This window comes from Bombyx mori, chromosome 28, assembly GCF_030269925.1.
Source record: "Bombyx mori chromosome 28, ASM3026992v2".
Taxonomy (NCBI): Eukaryota; Metazoa; Arthropoda; class Insecta; order Lepidoptera; family Bombycidae; genus Bombyx; species Bombyx mori.
In genome coordinates, this window is record NC_085134.1 from 6,505,023 (window position 1) to 6,522,826 (window position 17,804).

At 42.8% G+C, this 17,804-nt stretch overlaps 1 protein-coding gene across 1 annotated transcript in view; it reads right to left on the reverse strand.

Moving 5' to 3' along the window:
* Nucleotides 1-6,653: 6,653 nt before the first annotated feature.
* LOC134201576 (nascent polypeptide-associated complex subunit alpha, muscle-specific form-like) overlaps nucleotides 6,654-17,804 on the reverse strand; it is a 40,301-nt gene continuing 29,150 nt past the window's right edge. The window contains exons 5-6 of the mRNA XM_062676712.1: nucleotides 7,288-7,380; nucleotides 6,654-6,671 (exon numbers count right to left, since the gene is read on the reverse strand). Of these exons, the coding sequence (XP_062532696.1) occupies nucleotides 6,654-6,671; nucleotides 7,288-7,380 (111 nt within the window). The remainder of the gene's footprint in view (nucleotides 6,672-7,287; nucleotides 7,381-17,804) is intronic.

The following is a 17,804-nucleotide window of genomic DNA, read 5'->3' on the forward strand; positions in this document are numbered from 1 at the left end:
ATTACTGGGTAGGACCTTTTTTTTTTTTTTTTTTTTTTTTTTTATGATTGAAGGATTACTGGTGGCCCGGAGGCCTTTCCAGTTTCACCAGGACAGGTGGGCGAGCAAAGGCTCAGCCAGGAGGGGTGGGATTTGCTAACAGCTGCCCGAGCGCCTCCAAAGGAGACCTAACAACTCAAGAGTAGCTGCTTCGCGAATGAATCTACTACCGGATCGGAATCGCGACCCGCTGAGAAGATCCGGCGAGAAACTCAGCGAGCTGATTCATGGGTTAGGTTGCACGGCGAACTCTTTGTCGAGTTCGACGAGTACGGTTACCGAGGTCCCTAAGCCTGCTCCTAGAGCTGAAGGCGTCTAGTGCAAAGGTTATTGGATCTGATGGATCCGTAAGGACGTGTCTAGGGCGTCGACGGTGACTGGCTCCTGCATGATCAGGATTCGGGGAGTAGTCAGCGGCGGCTACGATAAGGCGATTATCATGACGTATAGCCTTATCGAAGTATCGTTCCGACGCTGACTTCATGTATTTCCGAATTGATTCGAGGCCCAGGTCGTCGTGTAGGTCAACGTTCCTCACGAACCACGGAGCCCCGACAGCTAACCTGCAAAAGCGGGATTGTAGGGATTGGAGGGTGTCTATGTGTGTGCGGGCCGCGTGAGCGAACACCACACTCGCGTAAGTCATGACGGGCCTTATGCAAGTTTTGTAAAGTGTCACCTTGTTCCGAAGGGACATTTTACTCCGCTTACAGATCATGGGGTAGAGTCTACCGAGAATAAACGCGGCACGGTCACGGACTGATTTTATATGCGGGCGGAATGTCATCGATGCATCCAGGGTAACGCCCAGGTACTTGACCTTCCTGGCCCAGGGTATGGATTGACTAAAGAGAGTAATCGGGGGTGTGAGATTCCTCCTCCTAATACGGGAGGAAATCCGTGTGGAGCTTCCCCTCTGAAATAGCACCGCAGTACTTTTCGCTGGGTTGATGTCTATGCGCCATTTTCGGAACCACTGTCCTAGGGCTAGGGCTGCGCTCTGAAGCTTCTTCGCGATTAGGGACTTGTTTCTACTGGAATAGTAAACAGTCGTGTCGTTGGCGAATAAAGCTAAATGGGTCGGCGGCGACCGGGGAATATCGTTAACGAATAAGCTAAATAGGAGGGGTGAAAGGACAGAGCCTTGCGGGACTCCAGCTGTGAGAGGTCGTGGGGAGGAGCGGGTTCCCTCGACTCGATATCGAAAAGAGCGGTTCGACAAGAAGTCCCGTATGATGAGCACGAGACTATCCGGGACACCCATGTTGAATAGTTTGAAAATCAAACCGTTGTGCCAGACTTTGTCGAACGCTTTTGCGACGTCGAAGAAGAGAGCTCCCGTGTATAACGGTTTTGGTCGATTAAGCCCCACAAGGATGTGCTCCGTGAGGCGGTGCACCTGTTGAACGCATGAGTGATTTGTACGGAATCCGAATTGTTCATCGATGAGAATGCCCTTGGATGAGACGAAGTCTCTGAGGCGTTTGTAGAGCAGACGCTCATACAGTTTGCCTAGAGACATGAGGAGGCTAATCGGGCGGTAGCTCGTCGGATGATTTTTTGGTTTACCGGGTTTATGTATGCCGATAACGTCTGCTTCTTTCCACACCGCGGGAAAGATACAGTTCGCCATAGCGGCATTGAAAATAGATGCCAACATCACGATGAGTTGGACGGGTAGAAGTTTAATAACGCGGTTGGATATACCGTCGGAACCGGGAGCCTTGCGAGGACGTAGGTCTTTGATCAAGTCTTTAACTTCCATCGGGGTGACGGGTGGTAACGCATCCGAGGGTGGCAAGGAGACTCTGCGTTCTACCTCACTGTCTACTAATTCTACATGAACAGGGTCCACGGATTGAGTGCTGGGCGTGCACTGGGTTTGCAATGTATCGGCCAGCAACTCTGCTTTTTCGTCATCATCAAACGCCGCGAGTCGGCCTGAGGGGCCTACGAGGGGGGCATAGTTACTACCGTATCCGATTTGAGAGTACGAGCTAAGCGGTAGTAAGACCTTTGGGAGGGCGCGAGTCCTTCTAAGAAATCAGACCATCTGGCATCTCGGACTTCGGCGATGCGAGACTTTACGTCGCGTTGTAGGGCACGCATTCGAATACGATTTTCCGCGGTAGGATACCTGTCATAGGCGCGTATCGAGGCGTTCTTAGCTCTAAGGAGTTCCCTAATATCATCGGACTATTTGAAGCGGTGAAGGAAGTCCTCCGCTACAACTTGTTTCGATGATCTATCTAATGTTGAGGTGATGTGTGACGTTAAGATGTCTATGGCTTCAGCGGTATCCTGAGGAGCCGGGGTAGAGTCCGGGTTAAACGGGAGGGATGGTGGATCAGATTCAGCCAGGCTGATGCCCAGCGTGTGCCAATCCACCACAGTCCTCGTGACGGGAACGGAGTCGGGAGCGCGACCAAGCTTCATAACGACGGGACGGTGGTCTGAATCTAACTCTGAAACTACTTCGATCGAGTGTAAGCTCAGAGTTACGTTTTTTAATAACGCTATGTCGAGTATATCCGGGCGATGCGCGATATTTAGCGGGTAGTGAGTCGGTGTTAGCGGAGCGACGACATCGAAGGTGAGATCATCGACTAACGCATCAAGCCGCCTGCCATTCGGGGTTGTGGTGTGTGAGTTCCACCTGATGTGTTTACAATTTAGGTCGCCCGCCAGAATGACAGAGCTCCCCATGCCGAGCAGCGCCTCGATATCACTGCTTAGAACGATCTTATCCGGTGGAAGATAAACGGACGCGATAACGATCGGCGCGTGTCCCGTCAGTGAGATTCGGCACACTGATGCTTCGATATTAGCGAGCGCGGGAGGATCGAGCGGGACGCAATGCAGGGCTCTTCTATAGTAAATGACGGTACCACCACCACGAGCAGAGAGCCTGTCGTTCCTGACCATGTTATAGTTCGCGATTTTAGGGTCACGGCGCGCGGGCTTAAGTAGGGTCTCCTGCACTAAAAAGATATCAATTTGATGGTCACGCAAAAAATCAGAAACCTGATCACGTTGATTTGCGAGACCGTAAGCGTTAAAGAATCCTATCGTTACGGATAGGGGCTTTATTCTACTTATATACGCCATTGATTACCGGCGGAGTGAGGGGAGGACGTACGTATTTAATGACGCGTATACGTCGGCGTATTCTTGCACAACGGCGATAAAGTGTTGTGCAGTGGAGGCAGCGCGAATGGCGTCGCCCAAAGCGTTAACGCGCTCAAAGTTGATCGACTGAAAGAAGTCGATCGCTAAAGCGAGATTGTCGGACGCGGTCGGAGGGCAAGTCGCGGGAGAGGGACGAGTTGCGGGGGCGGGACAAATCGCGGAGGAGGGAGTTGTAACCGTGTTCGTGTACGGCAGCGGTTTCGCCCAAGCCGAGACACTGGGCACCGGCGCCGGAACGAACGCTGGCTTAGCCTGCGACACAGAGGGTGCCGAGGCTTTGATGTCTGGGCCGGAAGCTCGGAGGCGGTTTTGGCGGGCGACGCGGCGATTTGTTTTCGGGGCTCGGGGGCATCCGCGGTAATTTGCGGGGTGACCCTGTGTACGACACAGGACGCAGCTAGGCGGTTCCGTCGCGGTTTTTTGATCGCGAGTGCAGAGGGCCGTGGCGTGATCTCCTAAACACTTGACGCATCGGGGGCGCGCGTGACAGTTACGGGAAGAATGCCCGTATAATTGGCAGTTATGGCACTGGCTAGGTGTGCCTTTCTTGTGTGGGGTTTCGACGGCGATTCCGGAAAGGCTACAGACCGTTCGGATGTTGAATATTTGCTTACCCTCGGGGGTAGGCTGGAGGGCGACGAGAACCATGTTATATGGCTCCCTTCCGCGACCTGTGTGCATGCGGTGTACGGAGTTAACCGGTAGGCCTTGTTCGAGAAGGTCGGCCTTGACTAGCTCGGCATCCAACTCTTTAGGGATGCCACGTATGACGGCACGGAGTTCGCGCTCCTCCTGGAGCGTATACGTGTGGAAACTTATACGCTCCTTACGGAGGTAAGAGGTGAGGGCCCTATGGTCGTCGGGTGTTCGAACCTTAATTTGAATGCCGTTCGCGAGGTTACGGGCATTCGTGAAGTTGATATTTTTGGCCTTAAGGGCCAGGGAAACTCGATCCCAAGCTGCCTTCTCTTGGAGGATTACCGGGGGAGGGGTCTGGGTTTTATTTTGTGCCACCGGACGCGGCGACGGAGTGGCACGGGCTGGAGGCGCAACGGGAGTCTGAGGGCGGGGGCGCGACGCGTTCGCGGCTTTGCTAATTTTAGCGGCCGCGGGAGCTCGAGACTCCGCGGCACGCTTCTTACCCTTTTGTACCAGGGTGAATCCATCCGTCGATGAGGCGGGAGCGAGGTCGACCTCCATCTCCGAGTCAGAGTCGGAGGACGAGGAGGCGGGCGCAGGTGACCTACGAGCAGGTGTTTTGGAGGGCACGACGGAGGCTGCGGATGATCGCGCTGCTGGAACGGTGGCCACGGCGGACGACGCAGCAGTTTTACTCGCCAGTATAGGCGACGCGGGAACGGCAGGCACGACGGAGGCTGCGGTGCTCGATGCAGAAGCTTTGCACGCAGGTACAGGCGACGCAGGAGCAGCGAGCTCGGCGGAGTCCACGAGAGGGCTCGCGGTGTGATCGGCCTTGAAGGCCAGAAACTCTGAGGCGAGCTGTGGGTGGCGAAGTCGGAGGAATTCCGCGAATACAGCGTCCATGATCGCTGAGTGCCCAGGTGGGGCGGCCCCGGGTCTTGAAAACACTCGCCTTGCGGCGAGGCCCCAACTTCTCGGACCTGAGCGGTTCTATTGAACACAGGTGGCGATGCGGCACGATTACTACAGGACAAAGAAAAAACACAAGAAAACGGAAATAACAAAAAGAAACAGAACAATTAAACACTTCCAGGAAAACAGTTTGTCGGCAGATGTACCACGACACAGAAACAACAAAAGGAAACAAAAAAAAATAAAAACTTCCAGAAAGAGCACTTAGTCGGCAGATGTACCACGAACACAGGCCGCGCGAACAATGGCCGGGCTAACAAAAGCCGGGCGAACAAAGACCGGGCGATCGAGTGGTCGATGAGCACGTCCGCACGTGACGGGTGCCTCTATCGGAATGTGGGTAGGACCTCTTGTGAGTCCGCACGGGTAGGTACCACCGCCCCGCCTATTTCTGCCGTGAAGCAGTAATGCGTTTCGATTTGAAGGGTGGGGCAGCCGTTGTGACTATACTGAGACCTTAGAACTATATCTCAAGGTGTGTGGCGCATTTACGTTGTAGATGTCTATGGGCTCGTCCACACATCTAAGCAATAAAAAAAAAAAAAAAACGTAAAATTTAATTTGCCTGCAATAATGCTAATAAAGCGTAAAAAGTAGTTTTTTCTTCATCGGATTAGTCTTTTTTTCTATCTGAATTAGTATTAGTATGGTCTGCCCTCGTTTACAATAGCGTTTTCCCCTAACACCGTATATACTGTAGCTGCACTGCATACTTGTGAAACTATACGGACGTAAAGGCCAACTAAATATGTTTTAGTTTGGACGAAGGCAAAAGATCTCGTGACCGCAATCCAATGCGCTGGTCCGACCAAATCCGCACCGGTCTGGATACCCACAGTCTACGATGCCATACATAGCGCCAAGAATAAAGGAGTATGGCGAAACATCATCCAGAGAAGGATAATGGGAAAATGTTGTCACGACCCTCAGACATGAGGAATGCAACTCAGGGAGGTGGAGAATGAACCTTCATACTCGTTTATTCTAATCAAAAATCAAATAGACTGATACATTACGACCTTCTGGTTTCAAAGCGAACGGACGAACAAACTACTCTTAATCGATTAGATTGAGGCTTTAAACTGAAGTCGCAATTACGTTATGCTCACTGCTGGTACTGCTTATTTTACCACTTATTTGCAAAAGAAGCGACGTTATAATATAGCAATACGAGCTATTTTCGTATAACATTGACATTAACGCAAGCTCTTGGATTTGTTGGTGATGTGAAACAAGAAACTTTTAAACAAAGAACAACGGAATAACATCCCGTACTGATTCATCTGTGTGTTGTGGCAACAAAGAATGCGAGTTTTGACTAAATTCTGGCGACTTTTTGGTTTCTCTACCTAGCTAGAATAGCTCCTAGGCTACTGCAGCTACGCGCAGACGGGTAGATGAGTTCACGGCCTTAACTTGAGCGAATTTGCTAACACTGGCCCTAGCAAGAGCAGTGCTTGGCAAAATCTACCAAATTCATAGCATTGGGAATGTATTGAATTTGTTAAAGCACGAAACAAAATCTTATATGTTTGAAATTTAATGACTTATTTGAACTGTTTTATTTCATGTAACTTATTTGTGGTTACCATTATTAGTAACAAAACGAATTACGAACACTAATTACGAACAAAGCGAAATACTAACATCAAAAAGTTAAACACCTTTTATTATGAAATAGTTCATTTGCAATTCCAAAAGATCCTACTTTCTAATCATTTAATTAAAAGACATGTGTGAAACACCTTAGTCTGTTAAAATTAAACTTTATGTTTTTAACTACTGAGTCAGAAAAATACGTGCAATATAGTTTAGACTTTGACGACTTCCTGGAAATTAGCACCAGTGTTTAGTCATCTTGAAAAGGCCATTAAAACTGAACTGCTGGCATTAAAACAGGCAATAAATAGCGCATAAAACCGCCCGTTCCGTGGACTTCCCGAAGACGCATCTGCCGTTACTACACCCCCATTATCTGCTTCCATAAACCGCTGAAACACGAACAATCTGGAAACTGTATCTTTGAGACCGACTTACTTAGGCCCCGAAATCTCTGAGCACTTCCGTTTGGGTGTTGTGATGGAAAATGGGACTGAATCATCTTACTATATTAAACAGTGTGTGAGAACTGTGAACGAAAAATAACTAGCGGTAGGGTGTTTAGCAAAGTCACATTGAGATTATAACACAGTCTTGATGTTCTTTTTTAAGCTGAAAATATGAGCTCATCACCTTACCTGATGCTAACGTGACGCATAGATTACGAGAATACAATTTTTATCCTTTTCTATAACTTAGTGCTGAGAAACTCCCTCCTGCCGGGACCTGCGATATTGGCAATGCGGACAAAACATTGTTCATGACCGAGCAGGGTAAATTTTCGCGAGTCTATCTTTTTGCCACTGTTGTTGTGTTGCAACATCACACATGGTTCGAAATCGGTACATGGTTCCATCCTATGCGGTGGACGCTGTCAAAATGTTCTCCAAACAAGGTCCGATTGGTCAGTGAAGGTGTCTGCATCTTCCTAATACTCTCCTGTTACGACAAGGGCTAGATTTGGAATACATTGATAATATTGACCAACACTGCGAAAGTCAGCTCGTCCAACGAGACCTTCTTCCAAGAGGGGCCACCCTCGAAAGATCGTTCGCGCTTGAGTGGTTCTCTCAAAACCTGTGTTGTCCGCTGATAGATCGAGTCTGTTCCATCCCAGATACTGAGATATTGAACGATGCAGGACTATACAAACGCGCTCCAACAATTAACCGACCTCCTCCAGCAATACAGTGAAGCGATGTCCGGCGGCTGTAAAGCTTCTATCATCAGAGACAATAATAATTCCACTGAGAACCAACATTTAAAAAACGAACTACGTCAAAAAACGCGTAACTACGAAAGCACACCTATTTTCAATCGCGGTGAGTGAATTCTTAATAAGTCAAAAGAAACCGACCATTCCCGTCGGGTTCTCCTCAAACTGGTTATACCTATCGTAAAATTTACAGCAGTCATAGACTTAAAAGTTCACGAAAGTGCTTTGAATAAACAGACTAACTCCAAACGGCCGGATCCGAAGCTCGCCTAGCTTCGAACTTAATGAATGAAAACTTCGGTCGTTGAGAATTCATAATTACAAATCTTTAAATTATTGATCAACAATAATGCAATAAGTTTATTTACACATGGCTAGTTCAATAATATTTTGGAAATTATGTATAGGGTTGTTACGTACTCAACCGCCGCTGGCAAAAAAACTGGAAACAATTGTCCAATCCTTCAACGCAGAATTGCTTTTTGGCAGAAATAGCCAGGAAAAAATGGATCCATGTGGGTTCACAACACACCTTACATAACCAGTAAAAACAGTGATAATTTTTTCTGTAATGAAACTAATAACATTTCCAACTTCGTCGAAAGAGTAAAACGGATAAATAATTTAATCTCTTCCTCAACAGAGAAGTAGATAAAACTAAAGTCGATGCACGCTGTTAGTGACTCTTGTTAGACTTTCACTTGGATATAAAACAGGACTGAATGAGACTTGATGTTTGGATTATATTGTTAGGTCGTATTGGTATAACACCATCTTTGTCAAAATATAAGTGTCGAAGGCTAGTGCTCATATATTGATAACTTGTTTCGCAAAATACCCGAGGACTATGTCAGTATTTTGAAAAAGTCTGTTTTTGAAAAGCAATTAGTAAGAGTTTTATGATAAGACAATTAGTTCGACACCAAATTGCTCCGCTGCCGTTTCCGCCATATATCAGGTAACAAAAAATAGGTGCGTGGTTTTATAGGACATAAGCTGCCCTGGCATCTCTCACGGCAATACAACCAGATATATATAAGTAGTAGGGTCTTTATGATCACGGTTTTTAGTTCGTCATCAAAATAATCTTCCACAATAGAATTTCCAATCACAGATTTTATTTTGTCATCGAAATAACCTTCCAGAATAGAATTTCCAGCAACACTACACCATTGTTGTCCACTATAGCCGTATTTATTGATTTATGTGCCATTTATGTGTGCGGTTTCTATCTGCTATACAAGAACTCGGATTAAAATTATTTCACTTTTAATGATCCAACATAAGTGTGAAGAGCTTTAGAACATATACACACCTACAGCTAGGTACCACCTATTAGATGTTATGTTCGAGCCTGTTTCTACTAGCATGCGTTCCGAGTAGAACGGTAGAAGAGCCGTAAGAAAATACAATTGCGACATCGATATTTGTCTCAAGGTAGATAGCAGAATATTCACGTTGCAATGACTACAAATTCTAGTCACAATTAGAATATACAATAAATTATAAAAGTCAAATTGAAACAACGAGAACAAACTAACAAACATATTAATAATCTGAAACAAGTTATTTCTAACTATATTCGGATAGCGATGGATAACGTTGTGCTTTTAATTATATAGCGACCAAGAATCAATCTAAATAACCTTGAATCTGATCTTATATCTTCCACAATTTGCACTAAAAGTCCTACCGAACAACCATTTACATTTCAACGAGATATTTAAACTGTTAAACCGTTGCCAAATCACACTTACCCACTTAAGTTTAACAAAGCACGCATTCTGTAATACCTAGTAATTAATAGGAACGTGCGATCACGTCATCTGAATTTCTGCCTATGACATTTGTAAACAAACCCTTGCTTCGGAGTCGGGTCAAATATTAACTTATCTGCTGGTTGCTACGAAGTTGGCGCAAGTGAAACAATTTTGTAGGGTTGTATCTAAAAACGAATCGATTTATAATTGATACTGATCATTGAATCTAAAAGTATTTTAGTACTATGAATCCACAGACGTTTAATACTGGACCCAGGGGCTTCACGGTTCGTCACAACGACGGGTTATACCCTATCTGCATCCAGCAAATTCAATAGGCCGTCTTCGACCTATCCACGCTACACCTACACTGAAAGAACTAGAGTATCTCTCACGACTTTCATAATAACCATCTATACTACCTTTTTCTCCCATAAAACATTCATACATTATGATTTAGGAGGATATCTCAGAACTTAAATAAGATTTATGCTTCATATCTGGAAATGTTCGGCGGTTTTAACATTACGGTCTAACTATATGCTATATATGATAATTATGGTAAAGGTGAGTCCAGCACTTCGCCTGCCTCGGTTGTGCTCAGTCTCATCTGAGATTTGGATGTCGGTGATTTAGCGACAAGGGATTTTAGTCGACTTTACTCCAGCATAGCCCCCAAGAACGGGCCACGGGTTTTCGTACTAAGCCAATAAGGATGGACACAGGTAACCACTTAATATATCAAAGAGTGAGAGGCAGATATATATATTCTCATTAATGGCCAAATATATTGTGACGCGCTAGGGTTCGGGATAAATAAAAATTCTACAGAATTACAAGTTAACACTGTATTTAATACTTAGAACACTTAGAATACTTCGACTTCAGAACGATAGTTGGCGTTACTTTTACCGGCGCAACAATATGTTTGTTGTTGTTTATATACATTCAACTCGCTATATTTTTTAACTCAGTCCATGGTAGTTGACGCGCGCGTGCCTCCGTCCGGACGGAGCGTGGCGTGAGCAAATTGCTCGGAAGTTGCTCCTTGCTTGAACTTCATCAAACGCAAAGCTTAATGGATTACAAGCGCTGTTTTAGTTTGTTACTCTCGGCTTCGTGAGTGCAAAGACAAATTCTTTTTTTACCGCTTCGTATTTGAACTATTCATAAGCTTTAAAGCTGGGCAGGGAAGTGAACCTAATTTCAGAAGCAGTAAAATTTTATGTGGTTATGATTGAAAATTGTTTTCAAATTTGGCTGCAGTATTTTCGTTTTATCTTTAATGGATTCTCGTCGCCGCCAATTAAATACCCGATGAAACCGATTTGGGTGAGGAAACTGATAATAGCATTTTTTTATATGTCCTTACGATAAGGTAAAATTAATAAAACAAGGAAGGCGGCGGTAGGCTAGGAATGTCGACGTCTGGTGAAGCGCACCACCACCCGAAATAATGACCACGACCACTCTGCCAAGAGTACCGACTGAGAAGAAGAAGAAATAATGAAATACTTGGAGCCAGAAATCGCAGATTTTCGACCCTAACTTAACGATCGTTTTGGGTGCTGCTTGGCTCGAGGTCCTGGTAAGTGAATCACTCGTATTCAGGATAAAGGAATGGGCCTAAAATCACTCAGTGATATGATTTTTGTTGAGAGCTTATTATTTATACCGGACCTCTTTGACGGTCGATCAAATAAGGTTAATTCATGTGGATTACCTCAAATGGGTTAAGTCTTTACGTGTAACATTGATATTTACAGCTAAAGTACATTACCTAACTAATTCTTCGTGCCTAATACGATCGCTTTGAATTTTGAACTAACGTCATACTGACGTCTATATAAATCTAAGCGTATTGATAATTGCTCTAGCCCGGGGACGCTGATATAGTCTCTCTAGACCATCAGCTTAGGTAAGAAAAAAAAAATTGAAATTAGTAATGAATTAAATGATTCCGATCCCGTAGTAACGTAGAAGTCCATGGGCGACGGGTCGCTAGTATTATGATAAAAAAAATCAAATGAAACCATAAAAGTACATTTAGAATGCTTTTCTTTTGTCTCGAAAACTGGAATTAACTAGAAGATTGCACAAAATGGGAATGAGTTGCTCGCTCCGGGCATTTAAATATTGTAATAATTGTTATGTTGTAATACTTATGTAAAAATGAACATTTAAAAAAAATCTAAAATTAAAAAAATGTATCTAATATTTAAAAAAAAAAAGACATGCCCGCTGAGTTTCTTGCCAATTCTTATCAAGACGGAGGCTAGTTCTAGTGAATTGGCGGTAGTTCTTTTGACGTTCAACAAGTATGTACTTTCATTTCTTTTGAATAATTTTTTTTTGATTTGATTTGATTTGATTTGGAATCAGGATCGAAAAATTCATTAACAAAATCCATAATTCAGACAGGAATTAATTCGTTCGTAGCTTCAATCGAAATGAGTGCTTAAGAAAATACCTTTATCCGAACATTATTCATTTAAATTTCATATTGGATACGTAGTGTAGATATATATCAGTCGGTTAAGTAACACAATATTGCCACTTCGGTTTTGTTTCTGCTCTCGTAACTAATTAATAGAATGCTTCTTTCTTGGTCATAGTGTGGTCATTTAAGGCATTGGTTCAATTCTGGTATAGGCTAAAAGTTTTAGGTAACTATTTAATGAAGAATATCGCAAAAATGTGTTCAGCGAATATGCGAACATACCCGGCTTGACGTAAACAACCATGTGCTTCGATTTGATAATTAAAAAGCTAATCGGATCGATCTCACGTCTTAAAACGGTTGACCGCATTCACGTGGTGGTGTTTTTATTTTTTTTATTTCTAACATGGGTGGACGATCTGACGGCCTACGTGATGTTCAGTGGACAACAGAGCCTATAGACGTCAAATACGTCAATGCCATCACCCATTTTGATACACGAGTTCTATGTCTCAGTTTTTATGGTATAACGGATGCCTCACCCTTCAAACCGAAACGCATTATTGGTTCAGGGCAGAAAAAGTCAGGTTGGTGGTACCTACCCGAGCGGGAATACGCCTTAACATCACGTATCTATTAGTACCGGCTTATAAGTAGATAGGCTGTAAGCGTTTGATTTCAATTTTGCTAAGAAAAACTTCATCATCATCATCATCATCAGCCTATAGCAGTTCACTGCTGGAAATTGGCTTCTTCAAATGCACGCCATTAAGCACGATCCTCGGCTTCTTTATCCAACTCTGGCAACGTCTCATTTTTACCATCGCACCGCCCGCCACCGAAGTACAGTTCATCCATACTACCTGGAGCCACTACGTTCATCCACAGTGCGTTCCCAGAGATCTTTTATGCCACGTACCATCCGGCTATGGAATGACCTCCCCTCCACGGTGTTTTCCGAGCGCTATGACATGTCCTTCTTCAAACGAGGCTTGTTTTTTTTTTTTTTTTTTTTATTGCCCTTGTAGGCAGACGAGCATACGGCCCACCTGATGGTGAGTGGTTACCGTCGCCCATGGACTTCAGCAATGCCAGGGGCAGAGCCAAGCCACTGCCTATCGCTTAATACTCTCCACTTACGTGGTACGTGGTACCTCTGATACGTGGCTTGTGGAGAGTATTAAACGATAGGTAGCGGCTTGGCTCTGCCCCTGGCATTGCTGACGTCCATGAGTGACAGTAACCATTCGCCATCAGGTGGACCACCTATTCGTATGTTCATCTGTCTATCCGGCAATTAAAAATTTTTTAAAAAATTGTGCTTCAATCCACTGAGCCTGAAGTCATCCTGCACGTTTGCCAATCCGCCGTCTCTCCACTCAGGAACTAATTACTTAACCTACTCTAATTATTTTACACTGTGCAAAACTTGCATTCGTTTGCATAGAACTTTGTATTAACATTGAAAGACATTGTATTTCCGTCTCGCTTAATGCAAGCTTCATTCTATTTGCATGTCAATTGATAGAAATCAGACCTTTATTTAAATTGGAAATACATTATTTGCACGTAAAGATAGAATCCTAATGGGAAATGTATAAAATAAAATTATTGCCTTGATGGGTGCACGAGCTCACAGCCCACCTGGTGTTAAGTGGTTACAGAAGCCCATAGACATTTACAACGTAAATGCGCCACCCACCTTGAGATGTAAGTTATAAGGTCTCAGTATAGTTACAACGGCTGCCCCCACCTTTCAAGCCGAAACGCATTACCGTAGTACCCGTGGTACAAGAGGTCCTCCACCAGTGAAAAATTTAATCTAACATGAAATCGAAAATACATTTCTGTTCAATGAATTCCACGCATCATTATTAGTTCTACAGTAGCCAGAAGGTTTGTTGTGTCCTATACAGCGACGGTAACCACTTACCACGGGTAACATACCCATCTACCTGCAATTTAATTTAAAAAAAAAACACTTTTTACCCTTTTTACCTTCATTAAAGGTGTGCATGAGTTCCATCTGATGGATAGTGGTCATCGCCGCATACCGTGATTGATACGAGGTATAGTAATAATTATTATCACAATCACGAGAATTGCAATTTTTGCGAGTTCGATTTTTATTACACGATGTTATACCGTCAGCGTGGAAGTCAAGAAGTGAACAAGTTTTAAGTCCGTATTTCATGAGAAAACTTGGTATCTGACTTACGGAATTCGAACACCGACACAGTCGCATCTAGCTTCCAGGTTTCCAATTAAATAAAAAATTCTATCGCGAAATTTATCTTATTCGACTAAAGTTCCTTTAAATTCCAAAATATCTAACAAATATATAGATAAGACGTCTTTATGTCAGAAACAATACATACATAAGTGAATACAAAGTAGATACACGTCCTTACGGATCCATCAGATCCAATAACCTTTGCATTAGATGCCTTCAGCTCTAATACTAGGGGCAGGCTTAGGGACCCCGGTAACCGTACTCGTCGAACTCGACAAAGAGGTCGACGTGCAACCTAACCCATGCATCAGCCCGCTGAGTTTCTTGCCGGATCTTCTCAGCGGGTCGCGATTCCGATCCGGTAGTAGATTCATTCGCGAAACAATTGCTCTTGAGTTGTTAGGTCTCCTTCGGAGGCGCTCGGGCAGTTGTTAGCAAATCCCACCCCTCTTGGCTGAGCCTTTGCTCGCCCACCTGTCCTGGTGAAACTGGAAAGGCCTTCGGGCCACCAGTAAACTTTCAATCATAAAAAAAAAAAAAAAACAAAGTAGAGCTTAATGCAATAGACCATTATCATCAGCTCACTCTTGTACAAAGTGTGGGTATTCTGGTTTTTGTGCATAAAACTAGATAAGGAACTAAATAATTAGAAACTTTTTTATTGCTTAGATGGGTGGAAGAGCTCACAGCCCCCCTAGTGTTAAGTGGTTACTGGAGCCTATATACATCTACGACGTAAATGCGCCACCCACCTTGAGATATAAGTTCTAAGGTCTCAAGTATAGTTACAACGGCTGCCCCACCCTTCAAACCGAAACGTAATACTGCTTCACGGTACAAATAGTCAGGGTGGTAGTATCTACTAGCGCGGTCGCACAAGAGGTCCTACCACCAGTAAATAAAAATAAAATCAGTATTAAACCAGCATTAAAAATACCCAGTAAAAACCAGTACTAAAAATATCCTACAACATATTATACATAGAACCAAAAGCTGTCTTTCATTTATCAAAAAAACAAAAAAGAAATAGTTTCTGCTACAACAATAACAGCACACTAAACAACAACATGGACGAAATATATTTTAAACAGAGCATTTAAATAAAGGGATCGGAAAACAAAAAACACTCATCGAAAATTTAAATCCGCTAAAACCGTTAAAACACACAATAAGGTACGATCGTAACATTTTGAATCGACAAATAAATACGGGAGAGTGTAGACATACAAAAAAAAAAAGTTCGCATTTCAAACGCGTCCGACAGTAAAATAAAAATAAAACCGACAATGGCACTTGACACGATGATAAAATAACGCGACCGCTGTGGAAAATGAGCGGAGTGGCCGACCATTAAGGTGTCTGTAGGCACGCTAGCTGCAGCTTAAGTAGTGAGGGACCGGGCAAAAGTCGATAAAACATAAACAGAGACAGCAAATTGCCGCTAGAAGTAACAAATCCAAACAAAACTCTTGTTTTTTACTGTTGGTAGGACCTCTTGTTGTAACTATACTGAGACCTTAGAACTTATATCTCAGTGTGGGTGGCGCATTTGCGTTGTAAATGTCTTTGGGCTCCAGTAACCACTTAACACCAAGTGGGCTGTGAGCTCGTCCACCCATCTAAGCAATAAAAAGTTAATAAAAAATGTTTATTTTATGCAATAAACAAAAAAAAATAGAGAATCAGTTCTTAAAATGACGTGAACTAATAAATAAAGCTGCTAATGTACTGACTACAACATTATTGATAACAACATTACACAATCTTTGATTCATAAAATGATCTAGTTGATATTAAAAAGTATTCACCGTAGACTGCGGCTTATGTGAAGGAAGGTGATCGGATATACCTGTATCTCTGTCTTCGCGTTAAAAAAACCCATTTCAACACAAAATAAATAATATTCAAAACCCTAAATTAACGTATCGATTGTGACAACACGTCACAAATACACGAATTAGAAATATAGAAGAAAGAAAGAAGAAAGAAATCATTTATTCGCCAAGCATAGTGAAAATGAGTTATTACGTAAATTAAAAGCAGCGTGTATGCTTTGTCATTATTTGACATGCGAATTTTAGTGCAGTGCTAGATAATCTATATATTAATACGTGAAGCAAAAACTTTGTATCCCTTTTTACGAAAATTGTGCGGACTGAGGAGTATGAAATTTTTCGCACTTATAGAGAATGTAGAGAAGAAGTGCACAATGCTAATATTTTTTAAAAATAATGCGTAAAAGATACATTAAATCAATAAAGAAAACATTACACACACTAAATACCATGTATTTGACGCACACACGCATGCATACTATTTATTGTCAAACTTTTGTTCTTGACGTCTGTTGTCAAATTGAGAATAGATTAAATGTTGTTTGTCTTTGTTAATATTTTTTAAAGTGTAGTCTTGGCGAAATTTGTGATTATAGAAGTATAAAATACAATCATAATAGTGTACAAACTTACAATTCCAATTAATTATAGTCGAATTTCGACTACTGCGGGACCTCTAGTATTATATAATATACCATTCATTCATCCATAATTCAACTAATAATAATCAATTTATTTTCAATGTCGTCCCTAAGAAAATAATTTATGTGATAATAATTTTCACAAATAAATTATCTTTTAGTTTAAAAAAAAAAATGAAAATCGTCTAAGTCTCTTAATTCCTTCGGTAGTTTATTAAATATCTCTACCTAGTATACTGTTATTCTTTAATGTAGTTTTGGATTATGGACACATATTTTACATTTTGGTCGATCACATTTTTCATTTCACAAAGGATTGCGCTTGATCGTATATGGACGTTGAATCAATATGTTCTTAGTGTTTCCATCAATAAAACATGTCATACGTGATTTAAAATAACAAAAAAACAGGTTTTCGTTCCTCTCAAATTTGTTGGAGGAATTTAATAAGCTTATCATTATAAAGGTTTATGACCCCATGAACAAGAGACATATTGTTACGCCGGTAAGAGTAACGCCATCTATCGTCGAATAGTCGAACGAAAATCGAAGAATCCAGAATGCTCGAGAATTACAACGCCATCTATTGACAGATAACGGAAACTACTACTAGAGAGGTGTGGAATGTTCTCGATAATTCTAGGGATGAGGTATCGGTTACAAAAGCGTTGTAGGGATGGCACGCAGTCAGTTAGTAATCGGAACTACTCGAAGCGAAACAGCGATCGGATCACCTGAAGCGAAGTGAAACAAGCGAATTGAGAGTTTGGTGAAATTTTATTTATCCCAAACCCTCAGCGCGTAACAATATCAAGATTTTCCGACCTTACAATCAATCTTCCTTACATATATGTGAATGAGCTTATATACCCCCATTGTCTGTTGTATATTCAATAACAATCGCTTATATAGAGTAAACTTCAGTTGTGCGTTGAAGCTGACACGCACTATTTAACAAACAGCTTCTTCTTCTTTCTCCACCTTAACCCACTAGGTGGGTTCGACACAGCTAATTTTTCTCTTCCATTCTCTTCTATCAGCCGTCATCTCAGCACTCACTCCTCTCTCTCTCTCTCTCTCTCTCTCTCATATCATCATACACACTCTCCATCCATGTCTTCTTCGGTCGACCTCTACCTTGCACTACCAATTCCATACACCTTCTAGTCACATGCATCTTCTCTCTACGCATCACATGTCCATACCACAACAACTACGAGTATTAACAAACAAGTATT